At 37.4% G+C, this 24,695-nt stretch overlaps 1 protein-coding gene across 3 annotated transcripts in view; it reads left to right on the forward strand.

Annotated features, from left to right (window-relative positions):
- The window catches only part of TRAT1 (T cell receptor associated transmembrane adaptor 1), a 39,785-nt gene extending 15,368 nt beyond the window's left edge, over positions 1-24,417 (forward strand). For 2 of the 3 annotated variants that reach the window (XM_060640086.3, XM_060640087.3), the window contains exons 3-7: positions 1,056-1,132; positions 6,454-6,490; positions 13,925-13,986; positions 16,979-17,067; positions 22,281-24,417. In XM_060640086.3, the coding sequence (XP_060496069.1) occupies positions 1,056-1,132; positions 6,454-6,490; positions 13,925-13,986; positions 16,979-17,067; positions 22,281-22,562 (547 nt within the window). In that variant the 3' untranslated portion in view covers positions 22,563-24,417. The remainder of the gene's footprint in view (positions 1-1,055; positions 1,133-6,453; positions 6,491-13,924; positions 13,987-16,978; positions 17,068-22,280) is intronic. The other variant, XM_060640088.3, reaches the window with a different exon arrangement.
- The last annotated feature ends 278 nt before the right edge of the window (positions 24,418-24,695 follow it).

A 24,695-nucleotide genomic window follows, 5' to 3' on the forward strand; every position in this document is an offset into this window, starting at 1 on the left:
TCATATGAACTCCTTTTGAGAGTTGTTTTCTTATAATGATTAGTTGACCACTACTAAAAGACTGTAGACTAATTTTTTAGAAAGAAAGAAAGAAAGAAAGAAAGAAAGAAAGAAAGAAAGAAAGAAAGAAAGAAAGACTTTTTCCTTAAAAAAAAAAAAACAGACTTATTTTATTTTTTTTTCTTTTCAATTGTACAAACCCTTACTGCCTCAGGCATGCCATAAATTACTTTGTCTAAAAGCAGTATGGTAGGAAATAACAGTTTTTTAAAAGCAGGAAATAGTAAATTACACTTATTGTTGTATTTTTAAAATCAATTTCAGTTCTCTCAATTTGTTTTTAGCATCATGGCTTTTGAAGTCAATCTGTCATGAATTAGAACCCTGCTTTCAATATTTACCTGGGAGATCTCTCATACAAGAAGCATAACTTCTCATAGTCTCAGTTCCCTTGTCTACAAAATGTGGAGAATATCATCTATACCATAGGGCTCTTGCCAGAATTATACAGATACCTCGGCACAGTGCTGGGGACTGAGGAGGTCATTCCTGCATGGCGTGTAGCCCACATCACCACTATTGGTTGCCCTGGTGCTTCCTTCCCTCCTTCCACAAACATTTGTTAAAGGCCCGCTATGACTATGTATTATCCCATTTAACTTTAGTGTTGGTTATTTCAGGGAATGTTAGTTCCTCTGGCTTCTCACCGCTCCCACCAACTCTATATTCTCTAGGTCCTCTCCAGCTCCTGTGTCACTTCCTGCCCCACCTCTATATTATCTAACACGATTATGCAATAACCTCTATTGCTGTGTTCTTTTAAGTAACATACAGGCTCATTTTAGAGAGTTTTCCACAGGCTCTCATGGAATCAGTTCTAACCATTAGCCTACTGCAAATTACTTTATTTGAGCAAAACCTGCCCTTTGTAGGTAAGCACACAACCCTGGGTCATGCATTTTATTAGCGTACAAACCTCAAATTAGCTTTGCACAGTGCTCACTGATGCCAAAATGCCTTTCATTCTCATCCCACCTCCCTTTTTCTGTTTGCAGCCCTCTCCCGAACATCTCCACTTCTCCTGACGGTTTCCCCCAAGCATCAGTAGTAACTGCCACCCTTGCTAGTCCACGTGAGCAAATAGCGCTTTCTCACACAGGGGTTCCAGCGGGCTCTGGGATTAGTTCTGCCAACTGACTTCCTCCCAGTCCTGCTAAAGACTCCTCCGGCTTTGTTTCTCCTAGCCAGACAGACCAGAGGAGATTCAATTATGTTTGCCAGCTTTTCTGCCACGTGGTCTGGGAATACAGTGCCTCTGTATCCGTGTCCCCATGGAACTTTTTATTTTTGCATCTTTGTGCTATTCTTTGTGGCTAAGAAACTTGCAAGATATGACTCCACCTAAGGCGAAGAGTCAGTGAATGAGTTTTGCTGGTGTATTAAACAGCTTACAAAAGAAAATCTCCACCCCGGCAACAATACAGTATCTACACATTCAATCAGGAGGACATGATAAGCCTCTCCTTGAGGTTTTCTGTAGCAGTGCTAGGTAGAGGCTTTGTAATGGAGTTATCCCTTCCTCCCAAAATAAACCCTACATTTTATGTGATTCTTTGTCTGTTCTTTGGGAGGATTATATTTATTTCTTTTTCTGCTAGGAATGTATTAGCTTTGTCTTCCTTTAAAACCAAAAAATATCCTTTATCCAACCTTTCTTCTCTGTTCTGAGAAGAAGGATAAATAAGTTCATAGTTTGCTCATACATCAAAGTCCTATCAGTATATTTCCTATACGCTTGAAAATTATGGCACATTTTTCACATTTTCACATGAAGAATGTATCAAAAAATGCTATTATGGAGTTTAAGTCATGTGCTGTTTTTTCTTGTTATGTATTGCATATGGAAGAGTAAACACTATAAAGGGGAAAACATAAAAGCAAATGTTTGCTTACATCCTCTCAACCATGAACCTGACCGCAAGTTGTCTATATCTGAATCATAGAAAGGATTATGAAAACTCACCCAGTTCTTCTCACACAGAATCTTGCAAATGCAACTGCTTCATAGCAACATAAAAACTGCTTTTTATTTGACTAAATATCACTGAGATAATTGGGTAGCTTTTAAATCATGTCATTTATTTTTATTAAAAACATTTTTTTAAGTTTATTTTGAGAGAGAGAGAGGCAGAGGGGACAGAAAGAGAGGGAGGGGAGAGAGAGAGGAGAGAGAGAGGAGAGAGAGAGGAGAGAGAGAGGAGAGAGAGAGGGAGAGAGGGAGAGAGAGAGGAGAGAGAGAGAGAGAGAGAGAGAGAGAGAGAGAGAATCCCAAGCAGGCTCCACACTGTCAGCACAGAGCCAGATGTGGGGCTCAGACTCATGAACTGTGAGACCATGACCTGAGCCAAAATCAAGAGTTGGTCACTTAACTGACTGAACCACCCAGGCACCCCTATTTTTAACTAAACTTATAAGCCTTCATGACGGAGCAAACTCTATTCAGGAGCCTGAGCTTGCTGTGACCTTTCTCCTTAGCTCCAACCTCTAAACTTTTGATTACCACTCCCCTATTTATTTTTTTTAATGTTTATTCATTTTTGAGAGAGAGAGAGAGAGAGAGAGTGAGGAGGGGAGGAGCAGAGAGAGAGGGAGACACAGGATCTGAGGCAGGCCCCAGGTTCTGAGCTGTCAGCACAGACCCCGACTTGGGGCTTGAACTCACACAACGTGAGATCATGACCTCAGCCGAAGTCGGATGCTTAACCAACTGAGCCACCCAGGCACCCCTACCACTCCCCTATTTAAAGAAATCATATACTACCATACTTCTTATATTAAGGATGTAAAACTAAAACCACACAAGTACAGATCTCCAGCTCCGGAATACACATTTAAATTCTAAGAGGAGTGGAGAAGGTGGTGTCCTTGACCTTTTGAAGGACCATTTCTGGGTGCTTCTTCAATATGATTGGTCTTGATGTATCATGTCCTTTACCCAGTACTTACTTTTTTCCCCACATTGTTTTAATTTCCTTTCCTTCCATGTAAGCATCACATCGTTATATTGTATCCTTCATATAGTGGCTTCTGTTTTCTTTTTCCCACAAATCTTTTTGGTCCAAACCTAGTTTTCCTTTTCTCTACTGATAATCCATCCAACATTTTCTTTCCATAGAGCTATCCTTTCACACATCACGTTAGTATAGTTTCCAGGTACCAACATTCATACTCCAAGCACCTCCAACTGGAAAATCCACATTATCTTTTAAAAATATTAGTCTGGGAGCTCCTGGGTGGCTCAGTCAGTTAAGCATCTGACTTCAGCTGGGTCATGACCTCAGGAGTTGTGAGTTTGAGCCCTACGTTGGGCTCTCTGCTGTCAGCTTGGATCTTCTGTCTCCCTCTCTCTGCTCCTCTCCTCTCCTCTCTCTCTCTCTCTCTCTCTCTCTCTCAAAAATAAAAATAAAAAAATAAAAATAAAAAACATTTAAAACTACTAGTCTGTGTGGGGTAACCTTTGACCCCATGCCTATGTTTTCTTATTCTATTTAAGTAATGTCACTCTTTATTTTTGCCTTCAAATTCTTTGTTTATTTTTAATTTTTTCTTTCAATTTAACACTTACTTGATGACAATCCTCTTGCCAGAAGTGAGATTCGGTCATTTCACTACAAATCAAGCTTTACTTGCAATTAAAATTGCATTTTAATTATACCAACTTGTTTTCAGCTAATCCATTTAATGAAGAGATTGAATTCAAATCAGCACAGTCAAGTTGTGGCTTATTATATGATTGGATTTAGAATGTACAATATTGAAAATCAACTGTCATTTTCTAAAATGTTTTTAACAAAAATTATTTCATTTATCTTCTACATCTACTCACATGCTGTTGGCATTATTATCTCTATGGATAAAGATAATCACAGGTATTTTGTTGTTTTTTTTTAATGAAGAGTGTTTTTTTTTTTTTTTTTAAGTTTATTTATTTTGAGAGAGAGAATGACAGAGCATGAGTGGGGTAGGGGCAGAGAGAGAGGGAGAGAGAATTCCAAACAGGATCTGTGATGACAACAACACAAAGCCCGACATGGAGCTTGAACTCATGAACTGTGAGATGATGACCTGAGATGAGATCAAGAGTCGGATGTTCAACCGACTGAGCCACGCAGGTGCCCCGAGAATCAGAGTTTTAAAAGTGATTTGCATGTTGGCACATGGCAAATGCACTGAAGAACTGCTACCCATATCCACTCTTCTGATTTCTCACCTTGAATTTTTCTGTTACATCAGGCTACCATTTGACTAAATTCTTGTATATGCATTTTAATTCCAGGCAAATATGAACAATAATTAACGACCTGAGTATAAACATTTCTGTCATTTAAAAAGAACTCAACACATACTTTGTATTTTCCAGTTTTCAATATTCTCGTCTATACTAGCTAATTTTTCTTATGTTTATTGATATTATTTATGTTTCTGAAGCTTTCCGATCTTGTGTCTCCATTAACTTGTGGCTCTGTGCAACAGTAGACTTCTCTAGCCTCCCTCAACATCCATCTGTGTTCATGTTCACAAGACTAATCTGAAGGTAGTCGAAATGACTGCATCTTTTATATGCAGGTCATGTTAGGGCATTGCCTGTGGGCTAGAAGAGGAGCCTTTCAGATATATCCTAAGTGGATCACACTAATCATTTTTGGCCCCATAGATGCTACGTATACATGCTCTGCAAAACTTCCTACATTTGGTCCTTCACAGAATTCTTCCAAACACACTGACATGTGACAGGTCCATTTCATCCCCCAACATGATGATTTTAATAATTTGTCCCAATAATGTTTCTCTAACAGTTAATGACCTCTCTGAAGAATAACTTAGCTTTGTCACACATAAATCTAACTAAAAATAATCTACCTAGTTGTTTGGTGACTTACTCAGTCATTTGAAAATATTTTTGCCAGTTCCCTACCAATATGGTGTTTTTTTTGTGTGTTGAAACTGAAAGATCACCCTTTGGTCACTATTTTCTCTGTGATATTGCCAGACACTCAGATAATGATGGGCTTCATTTTTATAGAAATAGCTTTCACAAGATTTTGCTATTTAATGCCAGGTTGAATAACATACAGTCAAAATATACCACATATCACAGTATTTGCTATATCCATTCAATTAAACATCTAAGAAAATTTACTGATGAACAGATAATACAGACTTGTTATAATATTAATCTTAATTATTAAAACTGTGTCCTAATTTTCCCTTAATTTCTCTCAATAATTCTTTATGAGTCTATTGCTTTTCACCAAAAAAATTCTTAAAACTATTTTTTTCCAGTTTAAACATACATATTTAATTTGAAGTAAGAATACTTCCTTTTATTTGCATTTGAGCCACCATCTTCAAGGTTTTAACAGTGGGTTCCTTTTGGAAACTTGGCACATAATTTTTTCATGGTTTTTATAAGCCTACATCAGATCTCTGGTCAGTATTGTCACTGCAGACCAGTATACTGTTTTTCTTTCTTTCTTTTTTTTTTTTTTAACGTTTATTTATTTTTGAGACAGAGAGAGACAGAGCATGAACAGGGGAGGGGCAGAGAGAGAGGGAGACACAGAATCGGAAGCAGGCTCCAGGCTCTGAACCATCAGCCCAGAGCCCGACGCGGGGCTCGAACTCACGGACCGTGAGATCGTGACCTGAGCTGAAGTCGGACGCTTAACCGACTGCGCCACCCAGGCGCCCCTATACTGTTTTTCCTAAAAACCCACTCTACTGTTTTGGTTACTTTTAGACTGTGTTCCCAACTTTTTACAGTTCTCTTCTCCTTAGAATCTTCATCTGCCCTTACTTGCATTTGCCCATGTGGATGAGATAGAATCACATCCAGAGCAACTTCCTGAACATAATTTTTATGTTCCTGTTCATGTGACAAGAAGTGTTAACAGACACTTCAGAAATAAATACATAAGTCTTCTAGGATTTGTTTTGTTTCATATTTTTTTGTTTGTTTTTGGTAGGGAAGAAAAGCTTATTCAAATCACCAAGGGCAAAGAGGGAAATATGACAGAAGGAGGCAGAGCTGTTTCATGGAATGTGAAGACAGAAGGGACAGTGTGCCCCACCTACCTTGGATTGCCCACCGGAAAGGCAGGGGTAGAGGTCCCCATGTTCATCACTTGGTGTTCCCCTGCATAAAATGGCCACACATGAAGGCTCTATATCACTTCCAGACTGTGTTGTGTTTCCACCTCAAATTTCCAAGAGAGAAGAATGGCCCAAATGAGATAAGATCATTATATCTGGTAGTGGTGGCCAACTGTCTTGATTTAAGATATTAACTGATACTGAGGACAATGAGGCTAAGCTCCCCTTACAATATTCTCAAGAAGCTTTAACAAATGTAATGTCAACTTCTTTAATTTATCTATTTTTAATATCTTTCAGGTAAAATGTACAGATGCACTGAAGACTACATTCCCAGGTATGTAGAAAATAAGTTCCATATTATGATTCCCAACTAATAAGGGGAAGTAATAAATGCTATATTGCTTTTAGGTTTGGCTTGGGGTTGTCACATTTGGGTAAAAATAAAATGAAAAGTGAGTTTTAATTATTTTTACTCCTATCTGAAGATCAAGAACTATACTGTTATTATTTTCCCTAGTTACTCATCCTGAGTCAATAACAGAGCTGGTTAAGGGACGAAGTGAGACTCTAACCTGGTATCTACAGAATTCTTGTCAATTTCAAAAGGCTATATCCTAGATTATGATTCAAATCAGATTGTAAGAATTCAGTCTGATTATATATAGAATTGTGTGGCCCTTAAGAAACCAGGGTGGAAAAGGAATCTAGCAATACCTAATAAAATTTAAGATATACAGGGGTGCCTGGGTGGTTCAGTTTAAGCATCCCACTTTGGCTCAGGTCATGATCTCATGGTGCATGAGTTTGAGCCCTGCATCAGATTCCGGGTTAACAGCTCAGATTCTTTGCCTCCCTCTCTCTGCCCCTCACCCGCTCACACTCTCTCTCTCTCAAAAATGAATAAATGTTTTAAAAAATTAAAAAAAGATATACATACATACACAAATACATGAAGATGCTTCGTGGTGTGCTCCTTTGAAAAGTAATGTCAATCAATAGGGAACTGTGATAAATCAACCCTAAAATTATATATGGTTATAGATATAACTTATTCTCTTTAACACCTGTTGAATTAGTTGCAGGGAAGTTTGTATGATTTTTCCTTATAAAAAAAGGTTTATGGTATAAACAATAGTAAAGAATTTTCATTTTCTTGCACAGTATATTCTGGCCCAACTGTGTTATTACATTGGAAATTTCTCCTTTAGGTTAAAAAAAAACCATCTAAATATAGAGAATTTCCTAGAGGACTCTTCAAGACCTTTCTGAAATAGTAGACTGAAAGGCAGAAAGGTCTTTCACAAACACAGAGCTTTCTCACTGGGTAGGATAAGATTATAAGCTTTTTGTTAGCCTTTAAAAAGAACTTTTTAAAATTTTTCTCCATGTGGAAATATCTCTGGCAGATTCAGGATCTAAGCTGCAGGCAGATTCACACAAAGAAGAAAATCTTTATTTTTACAGTTTAACATTGGTTCTATAACATGAGATAATTTTCAATTCATTATCTCATATCAAGATTGATTTGCTGATTTGGTTACAGCAAACAACATGACAAAGAAAATCCTATATAACCATGTAGAAGTTAATCTCTTAGACGATTTATATGATAATTATCATTTGAGAGGTAATTAAGATGCAATGTGATAGAACATCTAGTGATTTGATCATTCTGCTAAAGACTGGGTAGGTACTCTTGGATCAGGATGCTAAGAGTCAGAAGGGAAAATTGGTAAAATACCCATCTCAAAGTAAGTAGGCCCTTACCTATAGGGCAAATGCGAAAAAGAGGCTGGTTCTTTTATAACACTTACTCATTCATACATTGAACAAATATTGGTTCAACAAATAGGAATTGTGGTAGACAAGAGATGCAAAGATGGAAAGATGTAGATCCTTCCCTCACGGATTTAATCTTATCTATTGTAACAAGTCTCAATTTAAGCATAATTTGAATATGTGATGCAGACTTTATCTATGAAAAGTGGGTGGCATGTTAATTCACAAGTTTATGTCTGTACTTCACAGCTTGTCTATTTCTGATTATGTAGTCTGGGAGCCAAAATCACCACTGTAGGAAGGGCATGGAGGCTCCAGGAAAAACAAAATATGTGAAATTATCTCTAGCCATTAAAACTTCAGCATGAAAACAGCAAGTGGAAATAAAAGCTATCTTTCTTAGGTAGAAGTAAAATTAGTGACACCTCCTCAGTTCTTAGATGGTTTGAGGCTAGGGCTCCCCCACTGCACCCTCTTTCCACCCCTACCCAACAGTGGTTTGGGTGGGAAGCCATGCTAGAAGGGAAAGAACTTTGCTTCTCTGATCTTGTCTTCCTGCTTCCCCAAATCCCTGCCCTTCCTGCACTAGTAGGTCAAAAATGTGATCACTTTAAAGACAATGTAGCATCTATATTTAACAGAAAGTCGTATACACACATCCTGGCATTTACCTCTGGGCCACTTTATTTTTCCTTTAAAATAGAATTCTACACAATTCTGGTCTTTTGATCTGTGTTAGAAGTATTATACAGTGGGTATATCATGGATTTGAGATCTAGACAATTCTGGATTTTAATCAAACTCTTGTAATTACTAAGCTTGTAGTCTTAGGAAAATGAGCATTGGTGAACTTCAGCTGTATCATCTGAAAAATACAGATTATAATATAATGCTTTCCATACAAAGCAGAGTTGATTTAAAAACAAAGGTACTGCTTTATCAGATGAAAATTAAGGTCTAAGAAAATTCCTGCCCGTTTACGGTATATTTACCCTCTAATTTCAGAAATCAGTTCAGGTTTATGACTACTTTAAACACATCATGACTCCTTAGTTTCAGAGTCTGTTGCAAAAAACTTAGGACAGATTCTCAGCAGCTTTTTGCACGGTCTGCTTCTGGGTGACACTGAAACATGATTTTATGACAAAACAGGTCTCATCTCAGCCATTCTTCCATCTTAAGATGACTTCTTGGATTTCTGGGGCTCTGTAGGCTCCATTCACTTCCCCTCTTTACTAAATACACTAACCTAGTGCCTGGGACCAGACTTCTGGTTTTAGCTGTCCTCATCCATTCTCAAGAAGGAGGATCCTTGTGACAAGAGAACTTCTGAGTAGCCTTCCCAGACATCAAAGTGGATAGGGAGTTGAGGCCCTCACCGTGATCACTGCCACACTTGTAACCAAAATAGCTCCACATTTTCCAGCCTTCTGTTTATTAGTTTTAATGTACAAATAACTGTAAGCCATGCTTTAACCCTTCTTAAGAATTTCTTCCTAAGAATTCTTGAGGGGCGCCTGGGTGGCTCAGTCCATTAAGCACCCAACTCTTGGTTTCAGCTCAGTTCCTGATCTCACAATTTCGTGAGTTTGAGCCCCACATTGGGCTCTGCACTGACAGCAGGAAGCCTGCTTGGGATTCTCTCTCTCCCTCTCTCTTTGCCCCTCCCCTACTCATGCTGTCTCTATCTCTCTTTCCAAAGAAATAAAAAAAACTTAATAAAAAAAATCCTTGAGAAGTACAGATAGGTTTCAAAAGTCTTATTCTTTTTTTTATTAATTTTTAAAATATTTTTATTTACTTTTGAGAGAGAGAGAGAGACAGAGTGTGACCAGGGGAGGGGCAGAGAGAGAGAGGGAGAGAGGGAGACACAGAATCTGATGCAGGCTCCAGGCTCTGAACTGTCAGCACAGAGCCTGACGTGGGGCTCGAACTCACAAGCCGTGAGATCATGACCTGAGCTGAAGTTGGACGCTCAACCAACTGAGCCACCCAGCTCCCCACCCCCCCAAATCAAATCTTATTCTTGATTGTCCTTTTGTCACACTTAGCTCTGTGTCACTGCTCTAGGTGTCTTTCCCCATATCTTTAGAATTCTTCATGCTGGCAGATCTTTCTATTGTCCATTCCCCAAAAACGTGGTGAAAGATCCTTCTTTTCAAGTGCTCCAAAGCACTGGCAATACAAGTGCCTTATCTTTAATAGGCTACAAAGAGTGGATATTTTAGAAGAAAATTGGAACACTGAGCAAGAGAATAAAAATTTAGTATTAGATATCACTGCTCTGAGAATCCATTGACCATCCCCTTCACAGGGAATACCACTGGATTCACTTCTTAGTCTCTAACTGTACAAAGCCACTGCTAAGGTTTATACTCTTCCCCAGGACCAGGGGTCTATGCTTGGTCCTCTCACCCCAAGTTCAAGACAGCTACAGCCATGGCACAGTCCCTGGCAAAGAAAGTAAAAATTCAGTAAGCATGTACTCAGGACCCATCCCTTCAGCAACTTTCCCTTTTTCCTCCTGTATCATTTCTTCTTCTTTTTGTATTATTCCTTTCAATATATAAAGAGTATTGTCTCATTCAAAAAAAACAAAAGGAAAGAAAAGAAAACAAGAAAAGCTTCCTTGATACTAGATACTAGATACTTGATACTAGATTGCTACATCCCCATTGCTCTGCACCTTTTACGGCAAAACATGACAGTTCCATCTATGTTCTGTCTGCATTTTCTGGCTTCTCCTCCTCTTCTCTTCTTTCCTGAACCTACTCTATTCAATTTTCTGCCCTCATGAGAAAAAATGAAATATGGCCTTTTGTAGCAACGTGGATGGAACTGGAGAGTGTGATGCTAAGTGAAATAAGCCATACAGAGAAAGACAGATACCATATGGTTTCACTCTTATGTGGATCCTGAGAAACATAACAGAAACCCATGGGGGAGGGGAAGGGAAAAAAAAAAAAAAAAGAGGTTAGAGTGGGAGAGAGCCAAAGCATAAGAGACTGTTAAAAACTGAGAACAAACTGAGGGTTGATGGGGGGTGGGAGGGAGGGCAGGGTGGGTGATGAGTATTGAGGAGGGCACCTTTTGGGATGAGCACTGGGTGTTGTATGGAAACCAATTTGACAGTAAATTTCATATATTAAAAAATAAAAAAAAATAATAAAAAAACAAAATTAAAAAAAAAAATTTTCTGCCCTCAGTAATCTACCAACTCAGCTCTTGTCAAGGTCACCATTGAAATCCACATGGCCAAATGTTAGTGTCATTGTATACAGTCCATCTGTAGCATTTGATACATCGATGCTCTCTACTTCTTGAGACACTTACTTCTCTAGGCTCTGGGTGCCCCCCCCACCTCCATCTTTGATTTTCCTTCTTACCAGCGGCTCCTTCTCCTCTGCTGATTCCTGAACCTTTGACATCAGAGTGTTCAGGGCTAATCTCATGAAACTCTTCTCTATCTATACTCATTCCATAAAGTAGTTTTATCTCCTCTTATGGCTTTAAAAAACGTTACACACTAATGGAGCCTAACATATATATCTGACAATTTGAAGAAATGCCTACTAAGCAAATCAGGGTAACACTTACCAGAATTCCTGATAGACCCCTAAGCTTGCTCTTTTTGCAACCTCACAACTTTCTGGCCCCTTAAAATAGCTTTATTTAGTTTTATAGAAATATCTTCCATTTTTATTTGGATGTTGGAACCCTACATTCATATCATAGAATTTCAGAGCTGAAAAGAAAAATAGTGATTAAATAGTTTAATAAACTTGTTTTATAAATAAGGAAATTGAAACTTAGAGAATTTATGTCCAAAGTCACTCGGATGGAAGTACTGATTTTTTTAAAAACTGAATTTACTTATTTAATCTACTTAGATAATAAAGTATTCAACCACTTTTCTAAAAGGACTTCTTCACAATAAAATAATGATGAAATTAAAACTTTAAAAATAGGGAATACAGAAAATATATGCTAAAGTAGAAAATTTGGCCCCCAGTAAAAGATATAATTAACATTATTTTAGACGTTGGAGTGTCAGTAAATGTGCTTTTTGGTCAGAGGACCATTTAAGACATGTTCAGAACAATGGACTAGCCTCTAGGATATGACTTTATTTATTAATCTATTTTTAATAGTAGTTGATCTTCTACATAAAACACTGCCAAATATTTGTGCTTAGAGTTTATTAGATATTTGCAATAGGCTGGAGCTATTTGGCATTGCCAAGTAAAAATATATTTTTTAATTTGTTGGTTAGGCAACTGTTCCTTTGTAATAGTTTATTTCGGATGATTAATCATTTGAGACCTGCCTATAGACATAGGGCACTGCATTATAAATCACATCTTATTTTCATTCATAGGGAATGAAATGATATTCATTTTTTGGACATGATTTATCATTTGCAGGTTGTATCTGCTATCTATGTAAGCTAGGAAAATGGATGGATTGTCTTATTAAAAATTCTTCACCTTTTGCTGTTATATTCTCTGCATAGCCAGAGAAAAACCATGAACAGGGACTACTCCATATCCCAATATTAAGCTGTATTGAATTAGTGATGGAAAGAAAGGTTACAGATGAGTTCCTTTCTTATCAGATAAGAGAAAAACATGCCAACATCTGGACTTTTCAAACCATTTCATACAGGTATCATTTGATTTTTTTTTTTTTTTAGGACACCTACTTACTATTTACATATACTGTGCCTTCTTTCAGAAGCATAGGGAGTAACATAGGTGTTATGCCTTGAGATCAGTTAAGTGTTCTTTTTTCTTTTCATGCAGTTCCCTCCAGCTCATGATGATATGTAATCTCAAAGTTAAAGCAGTTGCTACTATTTTATGAAATGCCACTCTCACTGCCTGATATGTTCCTCTGTTCCCAGCCTGCCATTGTGAAAGCTGGTCACCAGGACCATTGTCACTGTCTGGTGACAATGGTAAGATGTCTACTCTAATCCTAAAAGGATTACTCAGATGAAGCTGTAAGGAAATTTAATCAAACATCAAGAGCAAATAATATTTAGGGCTTTTGGACCAGACTTGCATTACAATCCTAGCACTGCGAGTTACTATCCTTGTCTTTGGCCACTTTAACTCTAGGAGTTGCAAATTCCTTGTATGCACAGTGGGGATTTAAAAAGAAAAAGCATCTCAGAATTGTTCTGAGGGTTGAATGAGCACTGGCATAAAGAAAAGCTTTCCGAACTGGTACTTATTGCTGGCATTACACATAAGGCTAAGGAAAATAATGTTAATCTAGCTGATTCTCAGACTTCCCGTCTGTAAAGTGGAAAATAATATTTCTGCAGAATTTCCCTAGAACTTTGGTATAATGTATATAAAACATTTAGCACAACATCTGGATAGAATAGGTGATCAGTCATTTTGCTACACCTTCCAACCTGACTCTACAATATTCCTTCGGCCTTTTATTTCCTAAGCATCACTGTCAATTAGTATTTAGTAAACACAGTTTCAGCAGATGATTCAGAGTAATAGTCTGGGGATGTAAACAGGCAGTATAATGTATAATTAAGACCATAGATAACCTAGGTTCTAGTCACAGCTCTGACACTGACTAGTCTTCTCACCTTCACATTATAGGACTTCTTTGTGCCTCAAGTTCCTTATCTATTAAATGGGAATGCTATAGTGCCTATCTGGTCAGATTGTTTTGAGAATGGAATAAATGAATAAATGAACTTGCAGTTCCAGTAACATCTGACAACCATTAAGTGCTAAATAAGTATTTGCTGTTATTATCTGAACAGTCCAAACAAACCCTATTCAAATGAACACACACACAGGCACGCAGGCACACATGTGCTCTTGCATCATAAATATATCTACCTTGGTTGGCTGCGGTTAAACAAGAACATATAATCGTATATTGAATTTAGCTGAGAAACCAGGTAAGAACTGTGTATAAAGTGGATTCTAATAAGATAAATTATTTTTCATTATTATAGGGAGGATGAGTATTATATTGAAGACACACCAATTTATGGTAACTTAGATGATGTGGTCCCAGGTAAGTTTTATGTTTCCAGAAATTATATTTATCTACAAATTAATATCCCTCCCCTTACTCCCACAGCATTTTGAGGTGGCTTATTTTTGGTTGCAATCACATTTAAACTTCCCAAATGGTAACCATAAATTCAACAATATTTAGCATTTTATTTAGTATATATTTCCAAAGCTACATATTGTAAATTGTGTTGAAATACTCAGTGTAAGTCAACATCCTGTTTTTCTATATTCTCTTTGTTTTACTCTAGAAGAAATGTGAATACAGGAAGACCCTGTTACTATGAATTTTGACACACACAATTCTATGAAATAAAGATATTTCTAGAACAGAAAATAGCTCAGGGAAACAGTGCTTGGCACTGTCTACAAAAGCAAATCTACGCTGAATAATCTGGAACAATGAACACGTACTCTGGTTTCCTGTATTTTATCTGCTCAGGCTAAGTAGAGAATCTAGGGCTACGTTAAGGGCAAATGGGGAAAGAAAAGAGCTACATCGCCACTGAGTGGGTTATATTTTTTTGTTCTTAGGTAACAAGTACTTTTCAATTCCCAGCTTCCCGTATTCCTTGAAACATCCCAACCACTCCAAAACAAAATGCCACTAAACTCCTTAAAACAGATAACAATGATCTGATCCCAGAGCTCTGATTAGAGAAGCCATAAGGGTAAATGCTAGTATTTAACCCCATCCTGGCCCTACAAGTCCTTCACTTAATTCCTGATAGGAAAGTTAGGGGTTAACAGAGATTTCCAGGAATGGACTAAACTCTCTGAATCTCTGTGTATCAAAACACCATGCAATTCTCCTAAAGTTAGGAATGTGAGACTATTAAAGGCTTCAAAATATTATTTAATCTTTGTCTTTCCCTTCTTTGTAAAGTGTCTTCTAGTCTCTATACTCTGAGAAATCAAAACTACTTTTTAGGACTATCCTATAATTTGCCCTCCTGTTTCACCTTGCAGAATCGTGGTACCCACCTATAATGTCTGAGGTTTCAATTCTTACGTACTCTGGTGGTGCAAAACCCACCATATCTGCAATTTCTGTATCTAAGGGAACACAGGTGCCACCCCACAGGCTCTGATTTAGTAGGGCCAGAATTTGCTAGTTGACAAATCTCCAGGTGATTGTCATGCATGTTTTCCATGGACCATTCTTTGAGAAACATCACTCCTCTGTGTTACTTTTCAGAAATGGTTGAATGATTATAAGATAACTTGCATTATATTAGTAAATGTATCTTTCTTTATGTGGGATCAAAGTGGTGCAATCCACATTTCTGTCAGGTGACAGGCCATCCTACAAGTCACTCTTTCTCTCTTTCTTTTCCCTTTCATATAGGCCTATCTGGGGGGAAAGAAAGGGATGGATAATTTATTATGCATGTCCCTACAGGATGAAATGAGCACAGGTCTGCTGGCTGTTGCACAAAAACTCTAAGTACTTAGGACCAGCATTTCATAGTTCCATACCCTCAAAACAGCCTGGCTGAACTGTCACTGATATATGGGACAAAAGTCATAATCTAAACATTCTTTTTCAAAAATAGGACATAGATTTCGAAGGGGCACATGCACCCCAACGTTTATAGCAGCACTATCAACAATAGCCAAAGTAAGGAAAGAGCCCAAATGTCCATCAATGGATGAATGGATAAAGACGTGGTGTATGTATATATACAGTGGAGTATTACTCGGCAATCAAAAAGAATGAAATCTTGCCGTTTGCAACTACGTGGATGGAACTGGAGGCTATTATGCTAAGTGAAATTAGTCAGAGAAAGACAAATATCATATGACTGCACTCATATGAAGACTTTAAGATACAAAACAGATGAGCATAAGGGAAGCAAGAATAATATAAAAACATGGAGAGGGACAAAAACATAAGAGACTCTTAAATATGGAGAACAAACGGGGTTATTAGAGGGGTTGTGGGAGGGGGGATGGGCTAAGGGGCATTAAGGAATCTACTCCTGAAATCATTGTTGCACTAGATGCTAACTAACTTGGATATAAATTAAAAAAATAAATTAAAGGGGTGCCTGGGTGGCTCAGTTGGTTAAGCGTCCAACTCTTGGTTTCGGCTCAGGTCATGATCTCATGGTTCATGGGTTCAAGCCCCACGTCAGGCTCTGTGCTGACAGCACGGAGCCTGCCTGGGATTCTGTCTCCCTCTCTCTCTGCCCCTCCCCTGCTCTCTCTCTCTCTCTCTCTCTCTCACTCTCTCTCTCCCTCTCTCAAAAAATAAATAAATAAACATTTTTTTAAAAGTTGAAAAAATAAATTAAATAAGAATTTTTAAAAAACATAAAAAAAATAGGACATAGGTTTTAAAATGATTCTGAGTATGGGGTGCCTGGGTGGCTCTGTCCATTAAGCATCCGACTTTGACTCAGGTCATAATTTCACAGCTCCTGAGTTTGAGCCTCGCGTCATGCTCTGCACTGACAGTGTAGTGCCTGCTTGAGATTCTCTCTCTCTCTCTTCCTCTCTGCCCCACCACTCCAAAATAAATAAACTTAAAAAAAATAAAAAATAAATAAAATGCCTTTAAGTAAAACTTCTCACTCATGGAAAGAATTGCCAAATTTCAATCATCAGTGCATGTGCACTATACTGTGCCACCACCGTGCACCATTTGCAATCATGGCTAAATAGAACACATGGGATCTCTAACATCTAAATGGTAGTTTAAGTTGAGCCTGTCATGTCCTGAAATGGCATAAATTAATATGATCTAGTCCTTATCCTAAGTGACCTTCTTTTGTCTTATTGGTAATGCTGCAGGGCAAAAGACTTCTCCACATTCTGAAGCATAAAATGGTTTGTGCTTCCTTATTTTTTTGCATCTCCAAAAAATGACAAATCAAATGACTCTTGGGGGTTTCACATTTACAGCTATATGATGTTTGGGTTGTGTATTTTTATTGGCACCAGCATTTTTCATTTTTCCACTGTAAATCATGATCTTTTCAACTCATCAGAACCAGTGGATGAAAATTGTTATGAACAAATGAAAGCACGACCTGAGAGATCTGCAAATGAACTGCAAAAAGCCACTGCACCTGCACAGGTGAGCTTTGTTTTCTGTATTATGGATCAAGCTCAGCCTAGATCACAGCACAGCTACATGTTTCAAGAACACAAAAGCAACACATGCTGATTCACACCTGAAGCAGCCAGAGATTTTACAGGCTGAATCAACGTCAAATTCTGGGACCTGAGCTCTAAAGGGAACCTCAAAGGCAAAGCAAACAGTGCTCGGAAACACACTTGAAAAGTCAGAATTGTGTACCATTACAAAGGCAATAGATTGAAAGGAAAAGTGGTTCTCTTTCTAGTCAATGAAGCTTTTTCTTTCAGATTGAAAAAAAATTATGTGCATCACAAAGATAAATACAAAAGTTGGCACATATATAATGCTCAAAAGACCTAGATGTCAGGAATTTATGGGGCAAGGGGAGAAGAGGAGGGGATAGGGAGAGAGAGGCGGGAGGACGGAGGGAGAGAGAAAGAGAGAGGGCTTTACTTAAAAGATAAATGAGCTGGATATAAAAGACCATACTTCTATTTTATAAGGCAAATGAGTATAAATTTTAGTATATTTTCTATGGGCATGGGCTAATGGCAAGAGATTTTCACATAGCTTGTATAGGGTTAGGCAGGACAAAGTGTAAGCAGGAACATATGAAAACCCAAGAAGAAATGGATAGTTTTTCCCTTTTGTACCACAATCAGTTCAACCTCCTCAGACATAGCACTGACTTCATCAAAAGCCATTCACAATTCTTAGTCTACATGCTGTTGACATGTCATAAATTTCAGTTAAAAGAGTTCTTTTTCCTCCCAGATTTTCTCTCTTCAATGTTGTGCTCTCTTGCTACTCTCTAGAAATTGTCATAGGCCCAGCACTTCCAATGCAGCTATTATGTGTCAGACCTTATCATATGTGCTTTACATGCATTATCTTCTTGGTCTTATGAGGGAAGCAGCATTATTTCTCCCATTTGACAGAGGCTTGAGAAGGATGAAAAACATGTTCTAAAGTGCTCAGATACTACATACAAAGAGGATCTAAACTTAGTCCTGTATAACAGAATGTATTCTCCTCCCTAAGATGGGTCATATCTTGTAAACCTCCCATTAATACAGAGTTTTGCTCTTTTCCTTTTATGAATTAGTTAAGAAATCAGAATTCTTGGAGTTTTTAAGAAACCAAGATGTGGTAAGGTTTAAGCAAAATGTAAAATCATCTTCTGATGCAAAACCTGTTACCCAATGCTAAATTAAGGGTAATTTTTTTTTAATAAAAGGTAGGAAGAAGTGCATATTGGGGTGCCTGGGTGGCTCAATTGGTTAAGCACCTGACTCTTGATTTTGGCTCAGGTCACGATCTCACAGTTGTGAGTTCGAGCCCCAAGTCAGGTGATACGCTGACGGTGCAGAGCCTGCTTAGGATTCTTTCTCTCTCCCTCTCTCTCTGCCCCTCCCCAACTCATGCTTTCTGTCTCACTCAAAATAAATAAACTTTAAAAAAAACTTCATGTTATAATAGGATCTGCTAAATCCATAATAAAAAGAAAATCTCTCAAAGGTTAAAATATAACCACACCATCATAAATGTAGAGATTCAAAGCACCATAACTATAAAAGAACTAAAAATTCTTTTCTAAGTGTATTTATTTTGGGAGAGGAAGAATGTGTGTGTGCATGAGCAGGGGAGGGGCAGAGAGAGAGATAGGGAGAATCCCAAACAGGCTCCCCTCTGTCAGCATGGAGCCTGATGTGAAGCCTGATCCCATTAAATGGGAGATCATTAATGATGGCTCAACTGACAGAGCCACCCAGGTGCCCCCAAAGAACAGAAAATTCTTAATAAAAGTTGCTATTTAGTACATATGAATTGTGCCTCATCTGGCTTTTACTCAAGTGGAAATTGTGGCAAGTTTAAAATGCCTTTAACAGTCTGCTATTTTGTAAATGATATATTTAAAGACAGTTCTAAAGAGGTTAGCCTTTATTCTATTATGCCCTTCTCATAAATTTGGTTTCACAAATTAAATATAATTTCTTTATATTTGCTCAATTCTATTTTATTAGAATGATAATTATCATCAAAACCATTACCCAATTTGCTACGACAATACTTGCTTTGTTAACTTTGTTCAATTACAAAAGCATAAGGAGCCTACAATACTATGCAGAAAGTGTTACGGATAAAGTGTCTGTTGGAAAAAGAAACAAGCTCCTCGCCCTTTAAAATGATGTATACAGTTCAGAAGTTGTAATTTTAATACCCAAGTCTACCATTAACTAGGAAGAGATCATCAGGAAACCTAATAGTAAAAAGAGTCCACACAGTTCCCATATCCTAAAACACATTGAGGACCACAGTGTGAGCTTGCGCTTCTCTTCATGTCACAGTTTCCCACTGATGTTGCCTTTCCCTCCTACGTCAGAAGTACCTACTTTCCTTTCCAAAGCCAATACCTTATTTATGCTCATGACCATTTCTCCTTTCAAGATCTTGCATCTTCAATTATTTAATTTGTCTCCATTTTCCATTTTTTCTTTAAAGGATCATTATTATTTACCTACTAATATGCACAAATCACCCCAATATTTAAAAACAAAACAAACAAACCAACAAAATTTGCTATCAACCTGTGTTTCTCTATAATCCCTAAACTGATTCTTACTCTCCTCTGCTGTGTCTATAGATACACATTCTTTTACTCCTGGCTATATAATTCCCACCCATCCGCTCACCTGAAACCACACTCTGGAAGTCAAGTGAATCATTTTTAATTTTTTTAAAGTTTATTTATTTACTTAGAGACAGAGAGAGAGCACAAGTGGGGGAGGAACAGAGAAAGAGGGAGACAGAATCCCAAGAAGGCTCCACCTTGTCAACACAGAGCCCAATGTGGGGCTCAAACTCACAAACTCATGAACCGCGATATTATGACCTGAACCGAAATCAAGAGTCAGATGCTTAACCAACTGAGCCAACCAGGCACCCCCAGAAGTGACTCTTCATGTACAATCTGTGATCCTTTCTTGGGACTCCCATTTTCTGAATTCTGTAGCGCTTGATAAAGTTGACCAACTGTTGACCGGACATACATTATTTGGAATGCTTTCAGTTAAAAGTACAGAAACCAGATTCAAATGACTTTAGCATAAAAGGGAAATAACTGCCTCATGTAACTGGGACATGTAGGGTGTATTTTGTTTTTGAGATGACTGAATATGAGGACTCTCTCCATTTCTCTTCCCTGCTTCTCTTGGTTAATGACTTCCTTCTCTTCTATTACCAGTGGACTCTTCCATGGACTGGGCAAGCCATGGGGAGATCCAGATTTTCTTCCTCCCAGTCTCAAGGAAAAAAACACATTTTCTGTTCCTACATCTGTACATAAATCCCAAAGATGCCATATAATTAGCTCTGCTTAAATCACATGTCCATTCTTGGACCAACTTCTGTTGCCAACTTCTGTTCTGTGGTATGATTGGTTCCAGCCTGGGTCACATGCTTAGTCTTGCACTAGGAGTGGGGTACAGCACTGTAATTGACAGCCTCTCTCAGACCAGACAGAGGAAAAGAGTTTCCCAAAGGACAATGGGGAATTTATCAAAGAAAAATGATAGAACAAAGGGCTGGACAGACAAAAAAGATATCCATCCCTTTGTATCACTGAGTGCCTTCTAGTTATTTTTGAACATCACTGATGTCTCCTTCTCTGTTTGGACAAAGGCAAAGGAAGTAGAAGTACAGGGTGTGTGCAGAAAGCAGTAAATTGTTCACTTTCCCTGGAATACACTTTTGGGGAGGGGGCAGGTAGTGAGAATCAAAATGAAAAGGTGAAGTACAAACATGGAAGACCTTGAATGTCAGAATATGAAATTCAGATTTTATAGGCTAAAATTTTGGAGACAGAATGGGAAAAATATGAAAGTTGCACCTGAAGAAGACAATCTGAAGATAGCACACAGGCTAACTGGCAAAGGGAAGAGACTAGAACCAGGATACCAGTGAGGCAGTCATTGCAATTTCCCAGGAATTACTATTTTAGGAATAAAAAGTCAAAGATACTAGAGAGGTTGCAAAGAGAACCATCTCTTCCACCTGGTAACAAAGATAAAACATATAATTCTTAGCATGAAAATGGGTGCAACAGGGACATGCTTACCGATACATTCAAAGGTCTGTTAATCTGAGTGTCGCTTCCTTACTCCATGCCCCACAAATTGATATAATTTTGGCCTACTCTTAAAGGTGAATCCTTAATACAGAAATTTGTGGTTTACTCAATGGCTGTCCTGCAGTTTTAGCCTACAACTTCGAATAACTATAATCCCCCAATTTATCTTTGGACAGTGATTATAGCTTCCATATATATTATCTCTATTCCTAACCCTGTAAGATAGGTACTCTCAATTTATAAGCAAGAAAATTGAGGCTCAAATAGTTTTTTAAAACTGCCCAAAGTCTCATGATCAGTATGTTATAGAGCAGGGATTCAAGCCTAGGCCTTCCAACACCAAATTCAAGGTTTTGCCTTCAGCCTGTTTGTTCCCCCAAGTTTCTGCAGTCTTCTGTCCTTCTTATTCTAGTATTGACCCAGGTCTAGGCCAGAGAGGACCTCTTGGATGCAAATGAATACTCCAAGGACAACTTAAAATGAGCTCAAAGGAAATCTGGGGAAAGGCAGGCAAAGAGGAAATAAAAGGGGGAAGTTGGAAAATGTAATTCTTGCCAGACGCCACTCACATAAATGGATACTCTTATCTTTATACTTCTGAATCTTTATACTCCTGAATCTCAAAAGTAGAAAAATTGGGGACTTTTATGGGTACCGTCAAATGACCAGTTATTAAACATGGGTAAAGTACATTTTGAGATTCATTAAGTTCCTTCCTATCATGCTCGTTCCCGGTTTAACAAATTAGAGTATTGTCACTTGGTAAAAGCAACACAGAGCAAGAGCTACATAAGGTAAAGGCAGGGGGAGATGCACATAAAGGTCCATCTAAAATGTTCATGTCTATTTTGTGTATAAGAAAGAAATAAAAATATACATACAAAAATCTCATCTCAAAAGTCTTGAGGCTTGAGTTGACTATTGTTTTTTGTTTTCATCCTAACTGCCAAATTTGGCAAAACAAGGTAGCCAGAGCCCAGAAAACAAGCTGCTTGTTTTTCATAGACCTTAGAAATCCCCAGAAGTCATCAAAGTTAAAGAATGAGCTAACAATAAAAAATTAACATGCCTTTCTTTTTAGACAACCGAGGAAGCACAGGTATTCTATTCCTTCGTGGATCACAACTCTGAGGGGAAGCGCAGAAAGCCCAAGAAACAGAAGACTGATCTGTCACACAAGGACGAGGAAACCCAGTTATGTGCTGCAGATGCCGTCCTTTCTAACACCACTTCAGTAGACAACTTCCCATTTGAGAGCCAGGAAGTAGAGGAAAATGTTCATGATGACCCCATCAGACTATTTGGATTGATTCGTGCAAAGAGAGAACCTATAAACTCGCTGGACTATGATATAGCTCAGTAATCTGGCTCTTAACTGGAAATGTTAAAGAAAATAACATGATTTGGGAGGGTGACAATCTAAATCATCTGCTAGTCGGATGGTGGCTTACCTCTTATCCACAGCTTATGTTCATGCACACCAAATGTAGTGCCATGAAAATTAGTTATTTGAATTGGCTTAACAAATGCCTAAGTAGTAAAATGTAAAACAAAATCAAGTTCGCCAACTGAGCCTAATAACAAAGTCACAATTTCACCAACAATGCTTAATACTCAGTGAAACAAAATTAAAAAAAAAAAATTTTAAGCATAAGTATATTCTAGAACATGTTGAAAGAAAAGTAAAAGTCACTTTTTAAAAGGCATTTTTACTGTCTCATCAATATGAAATACCCCTTAATTGAAAGAAATTTCTGATTGAAAGCCATGGGACATCAAATATATTCCTAATAGAAGTAGAAGAATCTTCTTAAAAAGTATTTTCCCCAGAGGAACTACCTTTATTACTTTAAAAAATTATTATAAATTTAATGCATGTCCGTTATAACAATAAACAACTATAACAAAGAATTTAGATATTTCACTAGCCAGAGATAATCACTATGAGCAACTTTCTATATCCCCTTCTAGAAATTTTTCTGGACATGCCTATGTGCATACATCCATTGTTTTGTTCTTTCTTTTATACCAAAAAAGGGAGTGATTATTTTATACATATTATTTAAACTTTTTTCACTTAATATATTGGGGGTTTATTTTTCTTGTTTTTTTTAAACTATAACTAAATACAGTTACATATTATAATTTTAATGCCTGCATAGCAATTCACTGATGACATTAGAATTTATTTAAATAATTTGAAAGTGTATTCAGCTATTTTCTGAGTTCTGTTTTTCATTTTTACATATAATTATTGTAATGAGAATGCATCTCCACACGTGTTTAAGTGCTTATCTGACTTCGTCTTGAGGCTACATGCCTAGAAAAGGAATTGCTGCTCTAAAAGGTATGCATAGTGAGTCTCCATAGAACATACTTCTAAAAGGTCAAGAGTTTGTTCAAAGTATGTGTCCAATTTAAATTCCTGTAAGGCCCTCCAAAAAGTTATTTAAAAAACTTTCTGTTATCTTTCTCCATTTGGAATAGGAGTTTAACTGGGTTTCAAATCATCACTGACCAAGAAAAGTGTACATATGAGCTGTCAGTCCTGCCCTCTGACCAGAGCTTCATGGATTTTATTCATTCTTTCTTCAATTCTATTGGGCTCCTACTGGTGTATAGGTACCAAGTTAGACATTGGTGTACAATGAGAGAAACAGAGACCCTGCCTCCATGGAACTTACAGATGAGTAGGAAAGATGAGTATCAGCTTAACAAAGTATAGCTACTAGTAAAAAACAAATATTATTAAGAAAATAGAAGAATGAGAAATGATAATAGAGAGAGAGCATCTCTGAAGAGAATGTTTTAATTCTGAGAACTGAACAATGAGGAGCCGCCAATGTAAAGAGAGAGGAAGGAAGAGCATGTTGTATGAGAATTCTATCCATATTTGGAAGTAACAGCTTCTGTCAATAACTATTCCTATTATGAACTGGTAAAAAACTAAATGCCAATGCCAAAGTAAAATATTTGAAAGTTGTCCATAATGCCATAAAAAATCCAAAAAATATTAGTGTCTAAGGACAAAAGAAAAAAGAATCAGGTTTCTGACTTTAGAGAACCACAGAAACATAGGAAATAATAATTAACAATGATATATTGACTTTAAATTTAATTTTCAAAATAAAATAAAATCTTTGTTATTGTATATGTTTATGTTACATTTCTGTACATAGCATGGTTCAGTAAAAATAAAGTTTGATTGTATTTTGGCAGTTAGTTTTTCCTACATCATTCACCTACATTATTCACTTAATCCCTAAACATATTTGAATTTTTTGCCTCTAGTTTATATCATTTGCATTCCACTCTATTTTGAGTTTTATGCATCAAATATACTTGATGACTGATAATTTGGAAGGTTTTTAGCTATGAATTCAAATTCCCTAATAGATAAAAGATTATTCAAGTTTATCTATTTCCTGTTGAGTGAATGTGGTAATTTGTGTCTTTTGAGGAATGTGTCCCTCTCATCTAAGTTGTTAAATTTACG

This window comes from Panthera onca, chromosome C2 (genome assembly GCF_046562875.1).
Source record: "Panthera onca isolate mPanOnc1 chromosome C2, mPanOnc1 haplotype 2, whole genome shotgun sequence".
Classification (NCBI taxonomy): Eukaryota; Metazoa; Chordata; class Mammalia; order Carnivora; family Felidae; genus Panthera; species Panthera onca.